Genomic DNA, 9,971 nt, shown 5'->3' on the forward strand with positions numbered 1-9,971 from the left:
AGCATGGGTCACCGGGAAGTAAGTCTAAAAGAGGGAAATAACGATTAGCGAGCCTGACAGGAATACGTGGTTTTAAGTAACGGTAGGAGAAGGAGATGAGTGGAATAGCTTACTAGAATGCTTGATAAGTAGAGGTGGAGGTGAGGTGAGTAATGCGGGAGCAGTGGTCCAGGAGGACAGGCAGGCTGGAAGGATTATAAAGCGTCGTCCGCGGTCATGTAGGTTAACAAACACTCCAGCGAGGACTGGAGGATTCAGCAGGTCTTCAAAGCAGAGAAAAATCACTGATGGATGAGCATCCGGTGCAACAACCAACCGAGGACAGCCTCCTGCTCCGCCCAGCCACAGACAGCCCAGCCTAGAGAGAGGGAGGAAAAGGACACACAGAGCCACACCACTCGCCCCGCACCCTGACAGTGTGTGTAATTAAAAGTATTGCACTTTTCCAAAAGAGGGCGCTACAATTGAAGCTTCAAGTAATGAACCCATTTTAGAAACAACTGATTCAGTGCTTCACAAAAGCTTCATTTGCTCATCACTACATCCAGTGTTTCAGAAAGCTCCAGAGTGGACACAGGTTTGATTCTGCTTAAAGTGGGACTTAATTCCACACAAAGACAGCCTTTCACAAAAGTTAACAAGCAACCCATCAGGAATACCTTGATGACACAGCAAGCCAGCAATGACTGTGGCTTCTTTCCCAGCTTAAATACACATTTAACGAGGGCACGTTAGGGACAGGTGAGTGATGAGTAATTCCCTACAGGTGTGAGAACAGGTGCAGGAGAGTCATGGATCAGTGTGTGGAATGACCAGGAAGCAAGACATATGAGAGGAAGCCAGAGCAGAGAGTTTGGGGACCATGATAACACCAGCAGGAGTGGCTGTTTTGTGTTACTGGTCTTCCATTCAGACTTAACAAAAAAGGATTAACAAGCTGAGAAGCTGCAGTCTGTGCATCAGAGCAAACTAAAGAGGTGGTACAGGAAGCAGCTGGAAGGAGATCAGAGCTTTAAAGAATTCATTTCTAACATTTTCAGTTTAAACCATCATTTCAGCTCAGAGAGAACATCTGTGACCTCCTTCAGTGGCCACCAGAGGCTCTCAGTCTGCTGTGGAAAAGGAAATCCAGGTGAGTTTCTTCTGATCACCTGAGGCTGTCATTACTGTGTGACCTTTACCCACACAGCACTCCTCACTCCTGCCACATGCTGCTCAAAGCACCGAGTATAAATACCATGATTCCTCATCCTGTGAAGGGAGAGGCAGCAAAACCAGACAAACATCTACAGGAAGAGGCGGAGCAACACCTGAAATATGAGAAGTTCAGCTCATTTTTCCAGAAGTGAAAGTGAAAGTGTGAGAGAGCAGCAGCAGCAGAGCTGCAGTCGAGTCCTGTTTGTCTCTAAAAGAAGATTCACCGAGTCCATCAGGGTCCTCTCAGCAACAGTGGTGAGTGCAGCTGATCACATTTCCTGTTTCCACACAAATCTGCAGTTTATTCTATTCTAGATTTAACAGGGAGCCAATGAAGAGAAGCCAATATGGGAGAAATCTGCTCTCTCTTTCTAGTCCCTGTCAGTACTCTAGCTGCAGCATTTTGGATCAGCTGAAGGCTTTTCAGGGAGCTTTTAGGACAGCCTGATAATAATGAGTTTGAAGATGCTGGTGACTCTGGTTGCAGAGGTTCAGACTGGATGAACCTTAGCCGCCCTCACCCGAGGAACAGATCTGGGTACAGGGTGCTCCGGCACAGGGGAAGCCTCAGGCGTTCTAGCAGTTGTTAGCAGGGCAGGTATTTCAGGTGCACAGCAGTCAGTCACAAAGACGTCCAGAGTAAAAACATGAGAAACAGTCTGTTGGTGTGTGCAGAGGAACAAAAGCAGTCTGTGAAGCAAAGCTTAAATGTCCTCTGAGATATCCAGGTTTAAAGCATGATGGGAAATGTCTTCTTTATCTGCCAGCTCAGAAACATGAAACACAGTTTTTCAGGGCTGGGATGTCCACAGAAAGCCCACGTTGGCAGATGCAGGCTGGGAAATGGTCTCAAACAGTCACGAGATGCTCTTCCTAAGACAAGAAACAGGCAGCAGTGAAGGAGAGAAGCTGGAGAGCAGAGGAAGTGTGGATGAGTTGACAGAGGTGCAAGAGGGCTGGAGATGGCTGCAGTGGTGGATTGGAGAGTGTGGCAATTGAGGAGATGGAGACTCATCGGTGGAAACAAAGTCCCTTATCCATGACATCACAAAGTCATTATACCGAGGCCAAGAGTGAACTAAACTGCACATTTGCTGTCTATACTCCTCCTTCTTTCCTGCGGGGGAAGCCAATATCCACCGTACTTGGGAAATGAGGAGCTGAATTTGAAAGTCCTCGAGACTCATGAAAGCTGCATCCCCTGGGTCTGCACCGGTCAAGTCATAATGTCACAAGTCAGCTGTGTTGCAGGCAGAGCAGTGATGTTGCAGCTGGTACCAAAGCCCGAGGCCTGTGTCGAGGCCCGGAGCATTTTTCAGAATATCACGTGACAAAACCCAAACCAGGCCCAGTTTTCTGAAATCACATGACTGCCTCATTATGTGAATCCAGTAGCTGAAAAAGACGTGGAAAATAGAGGACGTGTTCTGGGTGATCTGAGCTGAGTCTGATCCACTGTTAGAGCAACATAATCAGAAGCACCTGTACATGTTAGCACTTCAGTTTCAGCATGCTCCTGCTTCTTCAGTCCTCTGATTTTGACATAATAATTGCATACTTATGCTAAAAGATCCGCCAGCCAGCGTGTAACGTAACAATAGGACTGTTGGATATCAAATGTCCACCAGATGGCAGCACTCCTAAATGAGCTGCCCAGGAGACAAAAAACAGTCGCCATCCGTAACTCGAAATTTCGACTTAATAACCCAAATTTTTTGTCTGAGTTTTTCCTTTTTCCTTTGTTGTGCCGTCGTCTATGGAAGCTTGTTTCCTCTACTAAAAAAAAATAAAAAAATCATCTGCCAATCAGGAAGCTCCGTGATCCGTACATCATTTCCTTGTTAACTGGAAGCAGGAAGCTGAAGGTATCAGCTGTCCAACAGATCAACATGAAAACGTTGGTTCCTTACCTTTTATGCAGCTGTTTTTGGTGAGAAGACATTTTGATCATTGAAGGTCAAAAACATGCCAACAATTTGTTCAGGTTTGCTAGTAACTGCTAGCTCACTGATACTGTCGCGACCCCATTTTTAGTGCACATGCGCTGGCAGCATCTGCTTCCAGGTTAAAAGCAAATTAGCTCTTTCTTCCTGATTGGCAGTGCTAAGCTGAAATTTCAAGTTATTAACATGAAAATTTGAGATACATAACTCAAAATCTCAAGTTACAGATGAAGATTTTTTATTTTTATTTATTTATTTTTTAGTAGAGGAAACAAGCTTCCATAGACGACGGCACAACAAAGGAAAAAGGAAAAACTCAGACAATATATATACACAAGGTAACTAGACAAGAGGAAACAGCTGGAAAGAACAGCTGGACTGAATGACACTAACAAGACAGGGGAAGCAAAACTGAACACAACACACAGGAAACAGGACAGTAGGACAATAAAACAGGAAGTGAATAAACAGGGACACAGAAACACAGACCTGACACATTGGGAGGCACACTGAGGGAATCTAAACATATGATTAATACAGACACAACACAGGAAGTAAAAACAGATATGATGCACAGCACAAGGGAGCAGGACACAGAGGGATAAAACAGGCAGAGGAACACAAGAACACCAGGAAACAAAGGGAATGAAATATTAAGAACTAGGCTCAGGAAATCAAACTGAGAATGTAAACTGTACACAAACTTAGAAACAGCAGAAATACAACAAAAACAGAACCTCAAGGAACAAATACAGAACCAAACCTGGGCGCACGGCTCAGGACTGTGACAGCGTCTGCTGTAAATATGTCCTGAACAGCAGGAGAAAGGCTGCAGGTTCAAATCCTCAGACTGACTCAAACATCGTGCTCATGTTACAGGATGTGACATCCACAGCAGTGCAGGGTCGCAGGGGCAGCAGCCTAAGCAGAGAAGCCCAGACCTCCCTCTCCCCAGCCACCTCCACCAACTCATCTGGGGGGCCCCAAGGAGTTCCCAGGCCAGCCAAGAGATATAATCTCCCCACCGTGTCCTGGGTCTGCCTCAGGCCCTCTTCCTGGTAGGACATGCCCAGAGCATCTCACCCAACAGGCACCCAGGAGGCATCCTGATCAGATGTCCAAACCACCTCAACTGGTTCCTTTAGATGTGGAGGAGCAGCAGCTCCACTCTGAGCCCCTCCTGAATGACTGCACTCCTCACCCTATCTCTAAGGGAGAGGACAGCCACCCTTTGGAGGAAGCTCATTTCTGCTGCTTGTATTCGTGTTGTGGATGTAGTGAAGAAATTCTCCACTGACAAAGTTCTTCTTAAAATAACAGATTCATTTACCAGAGAGAACAGTGTCATACCGAGCACTCCTAGTCTGTGCCTGGGAGAGACCGCCAAGTGTCATCTCTGTCTCTCCTGAACATCAGCATTTCCTACTTTATATACCACAGAGTTCGACCCCAACATCTGTTTACATTGTTTATGCTCCATGAATAGAACCAGTTTCAGGCAGTTTTCAGCCATACAGGGAGCCTAGGAATGCAGACCTTTCCTTATTTGGTCAAAGGAGAGAAGAGGACCTTAAAGAAAAGGCCTTCAGCTTTGTTACATCTCTTAAAGAAAACCATATATGGAGTTTAAACACAGGCATATCAGAAACCACATTCACAGTCTCATTCTTTCAGTCACTACCCAGAGCTCCTGACCATAGGTGAGGGTAGGAACTTAGATCGAGCGGTAAATCGACAGCTTCGTTTTTACGCTCAGCTCCCTCTTCACCACGACAGACCGGTGCAGCGTCCACATCACTGCAGACGCAGCTTCGATCTGTCGGTCGATCTCCCGTTCCCTTCTTCATCGCTCGTGAACAAGACTCCAAGATACTTAAACTCCTCCACCTGGGGCAGCAGCTCCCTGAGCTGGAGTGGGCGCTCCACCTTGATACCATGGCCTCAGACATGGAGGTGCTGATTCTCATACCAGCTGCTTCACACTCAGCTGTGAACTGTTCCACTGTGAGCTGGAGGCCACCACCTGATGAAGCCAACATCATCCACAAAGAGCAGAGACGAGACTCTGAGGCCACCAAGGTGGAAGCTTCCAACTGGCAAAACAAAGCCTTTAATAAAGAAGGAAAACATATTTATTTTTATTTATTTAAAGACATTTTGAATTAACTGAGAATTAAGTCTAAGGATGTTCCAGCTTCTAGCTTTGTTGGTGTGAAACAAACCTGATGACATGAACTCCAGAAAGCTTAAAGTCAACCAAACACATCCAAACTCTGAGGGTTTCCCCGAGGCCATGCTGACAGGAAACGAGGCAACTAAAAACTGAAACAGCCTCACCAATGACAACAGAGAGAAAACTATTTACTGAGATGTTGTTCTTTACAATCACAGCTACTGTTATGGGAATTTCATGATCATATAATCATAATTATTGATAGTTGGTATAATACGCAGCTTTGTTTGGGACTGTGCCGGGCTTTTCTGTGTCACTGTTTCACAGAGCAGCGTTATCAAGATGTGGTGATTAGCCAGCAGGTGTCGCTGTGCTCATCACTAACAGAAAGGCACTGGCTGAGGGGGACACAGAGGCAGGTGGCCAGCTGGGTGTTGCAGACTCTCACAGGAACACCTGGGAGACTTCTAGGAGACCACGAGGGAATTCCAGGCTGGAAAAACACGGATGCACAAAAAAAAAACCAAATTCCCATCATGGTGGTGACAAAGAAATGCAGCCCCAGCAGTGATTTAGTGCACAGCCTTAATGAGCAGACACACAGCAGGTGTGGAGGAGCAAGCTGAGGCAGCTCCACCCATCATCAGCACCCAGACTGACCCACTTCTCCACCCTGCAGCCTCACTGACACCCCCTCACTGTTCACACTCATGCAGTCTGTGAGGAGATGCAGTAGCATGAGCTCACAGCAGAGCATCCATAACTCAAACTGCTCAGAGACACATGTAAAGAGTTTAATACTGACACTGGTTTCTTTCTTTTTAAAGATGAACTTTAACCTGAAGTTTAAATCCAGTGTGTTTCTCTTCTTCCTCCCTCAGAGTGCAGACATGTCTGCTGCCAGCAATCTGCGATCTGAAGATCAGTTTCTGTGCTCCATCTGTCTGGATGTGTTCACTGATCCAGTCAGCACACCATGTGGACACAACTTCTGCAAGACCTGCATCACTCAGCACTGGGACATCAATCAGAGGTCTCAGTGTCCCATGTGCAAAGAGACTTTCTCCACTAGACCTCAGCTTCATGTCAACACCTTCATCTCTGAGATGGTTGCTCAGTTCAGACGTGAAGCTCAGCAGAAAGCCAGCAGCAGCAGCTCAGAGCAACAAGCTGCCAAACCAGGAGAAGTTCCCTGTGACGTCTGCACTGGAACCAAACTGAAGGCCCTGAAGTCCTGCCTGGTGTGTCTGACCTCCTACTGTCAGACTCACCTGGAGCCTCATCTGACCAAGAAAGGTCTGAAAAGACATCAGCTGGTGGAGCCTGAGGAGAACCTGGAAGGAAGGATGTGCACGAAGCACGATAAACCTCTGGAGCTGTTCTGTAAGACCGACCAGACATGTGTCTGCATGCTCTGCTCTGTTTTAGACCACAAGAACCATGAGTTTGTTCCTCTGAGAGAAGAATATGAAGGAAAGAAGGCAGAGCTGGGGAAGACAGAGGCTGAAATTCAGCAGATGATCCAGAAGAGACGACTGAAGATTCAGGAGATCAAAGAGTCAGTGAAGATGAGCAAAGATGCTGCAGACAGAGAGGAAGCAGAAGGTGTTCAGGTCTTCACTGCTCTGATGGAGTCTGTTGAGAGAGGCCTGAAGGAGCTCATGAAGGAGATCAAAGACAAACAGGAAGCAACAGAGAAACAGGCTGAAGGTCTCATCAAAGATCTGGAACAGGAAGTCTCTGAGCTGATGAAGAGAAGCTCTGAGGTGGAGCAGCTCTCACGCTCTGAAGACCACCTCCACCTCCTCCAAAGCTTCTCCTCCCTCAAAGCTGCTCCACCCACCAAGGACTGGACAGAGGTCAGCATCCATCCACCATCATATGAGGGGACTGTGGTGAGAGCTGTGGCTCAGCTGGAGGACACACTCAGGAAAGACATGAAGAAGCTGTTTGAGGCTGAGCTGAGGAGGGTCCAGCAGTATGCAGTGGATGTGACTCTTGATCCTGATACAGCACATCCTAATCTCATCCTGTCTGATGATGGAAAACAAGTCCACTGTGGTGATGTGACGAAGGAACTTCCAGACAACCCAGAGAGATTTTCTCAGTGTGCTTCTGTTTTAGGAAAGCAGAGTTTCTCTTCAGGCAGATTTTACTTTGAGGTTCAGGTTAAAGGAAAGACTGACTGGGATTTAGGAGTGGCCAGAGAGTCCATCAACAGGAAGAGAATAATCACACTGAGTCCTCAGGATGGATTCTGGACTGTGTGGCTCAGAAATGGAAATGAGTACAAAGCTCTTGATGATCCTTCAGTCAGTCTCTGTCTTCAGCCTGGTCCTGAGAAGGTGGGGGTGTTTGTGGATTATGAGGAGGGTCTGGTCTCCTTCTATGATGTAGATGCTGCAGCTCTGATCTACTCCTTTACTGGCTGCTCCTTCACTCACAAACTCCACCCATTCTTCAGTCCCTGTCCGAATCACGGTGGTAAAAACTCTGCTCCTCTGATCATCTGTCCTGTCAATCAAACTGAGTCGATCAGCGACTGATTTTATTTGATGAACTGATTGATTTTTCTTGAAGGGACCAAATGAACATATTCAGTGTGAATCCTCTACAGTTTCCATGTTTCCTCTAGAATCGGATTATCGTGGACTCTGATTCACACTTTGATTTGATTCTCCTGGAATTTGATGCAAACAGAAGAAAAGTTGAATCAGGAAATTTTCCCACTAATCGAGACTCGAGCTGAAGACAAAATCTCAGAGAATAAATGTCAAAAAGCTTCATTTCACAATAAGGTTTGTTAATACAATAATACAGAGAAAACCCAACAGTCAAAACGACCCCCTATGTGCAGCACTTGGTGACAGTGGGAAGGAAATCTCCCTTTAACAGGAAGAAACCTCCAGCAGAACCAGGCTCAGGGAGGGGGGGTCATCTGCTGAGGGGGGAGAGACAGAGATTAATAATAACTAATGATTAAATGAAGAGTGGAGGATAAACAGAGAGAAGAAGAAACACTCAGTTCCTCATAGGAACCCCCCAGCAGCCCAGAGAAATAACTGATAAACTGATCTGATCAAACCATGAATATTGTTAAAAACTAATAAAGTGGTCATTTTAATCAATAAGTTTCTGTGTGTTCGTTTATCGAACAGTAATGACACAAAACAGCAGAATAAGGAGTCCAATTATTAAATTTAATTAGCATTTTTCACACAGTTACAGATAAATCTGGGTCAGAACGGCATACCAGCTGAAGAAATTTAAAATAGTAAGAGTGTGTCTGCTGCTGTTTAAGCCTTTAGGTTTCTGCGTGTTCGTTTCATCGAACAGGAATTGACACAGAACAATCAGAATAAGGAGTCCAATTATTAAATTTAATAAAACCATTTCAAACAGTTTACAGATTAATCTGGTTCAGAGTTGTCGGAGCTGTCTGATGCAGTCGGTGCAGCTTCACACAAGTCTGACCCCGCTCTCTATCTTAGTTCAACTTTTATACACAGACTTAGACACAGTTACACAGTTATTGAAATATGTAAGCATGTAGCAGCTTATCAGTTCCTCCTTCTGTGCCCTTCACTGTCGCCTGTTGCCTCATCTGAGTCCTGTAGACACAAAACATCAGACCAGAACACACATTCTTTTCCAGTAACTCATCAGCATCTGATTTTGTTGTTTCTCTGCTCTGCAGTCTTATTTCTGTCTGCTGTACAGAGTTATTTCAACACCTTCACCTTGTTGTGAAGATTAATGCTGCAATATGCTACTTGATGCTACATTTCTATTTGAATTGTTATATTTATGGTATGTCCAGTGTGCAGCTTATTTACACTTCTTCCTTCACAGCCCAGTGTGGTCCTGGACATGACATGAAGAGCTCTCACTCTCTTCTTCAGAGTTTCATAAAGTCAAAGCTGATCAATCTTGGTTACATCATTATACAGAGTACCTGTGTCTGTTATTGATCATCTGTTAGTGATAGAGACATACCCTGAACGAACACACTTTTCTTGGCTGACACCAAACATTATGAGCTTCATTAATCAGTCATGTTTATTTTCCAGTCTGACAGATTTCTCAGGTAAATAAATGTAAAGATGGTGAGAGCAAACATACCATGAGTACATTTGAAACTTCATAAAAACTCATTTCCTTCAATCCTCCTTCTGACCTCAGACATTTCTGAGGTCGACTTCATCAGCAGGCCCGTTTATGAAAACTGATCTTATAACATTATGACTGTCCATTTTTGGCACAAGTTTTAGACAGGGTTTAATAATGTCATATTTATAATGGATGTACCTACTTTCTATACTTTCTTATGGCCTGAAAAACAAAAAGACAACAAGCATTAGTCTTTGGTGTATCAATGTTGTTCAGTGAAGTGGATTAACATATAAATTTAATCAGTCCAAAGTAAATCCTGCATATAAATTGGCCCACATGACAAACAGTAACATGAAACAGTTACTATCTAATAATTTTCCTCAAATTCATTAAAAATGTGGATTGCATCCCTTCAGGATCAAATCCAGTTCCATGATGAAAATCCTACTGCAAACATAAAGAAATGATCACTGATCAGTGCACAGGTAATAGTTATATATGCAGCCTTCTTTCAGCCTTCAGCACAGCTGCTCATATTCACCAAA

The 9,971-nt window shown here is 44.9% G+C and overlaps 1 protein-coding gene across 1 annotated transcript; it reads left to right on the top strand.

The window, feature by feature from the left end:
- Positions 1–1,344: 1,344 nt before the first annotated feature.
- LOC115777070 (E3 ubiquitin-protein ligase TRIM21-like) lies at positions 1,345–8,171 on the top strand. Its single transcript, XM_030724892.1, has 2 exons — positions 1,345–1,452; positions 6,195–8,171. The coding sequence occupies exon 2, from the start codon at positions 6,204–6,206 to the stop codon at positions 7,857–7,859; it is 1,656 nt and encodes a 551-aa protein (XP_030580752.1). The 5' UTR covers positions 1,345–1,452; positions 6,195–6,203; the 3' UTR covers positions 7,860–8,171.
- Positions 8,172–9,971: the final 1,800 nt, after the last annotated feature.

The sequence above is a fragment of the Archocentrus centrarchus genome, unplaced genomic scaffold (genome assembly GCF_007364275.1).
Source record: "Archocentrus centrarchus isolate MPI-CPG fArcCen1 unplaced genomic scaffold, fArcCen1 scaffold_42_ctg1, whole genome shotgun sequence".
NCBI classification, from domain to species: domain Eukaryota; kingdom Metazoa; phylum Chordata; class Actinopteri; order Cichliformes; family Cichlidae; genus Archocentrus; species Archocentrus centrarchus.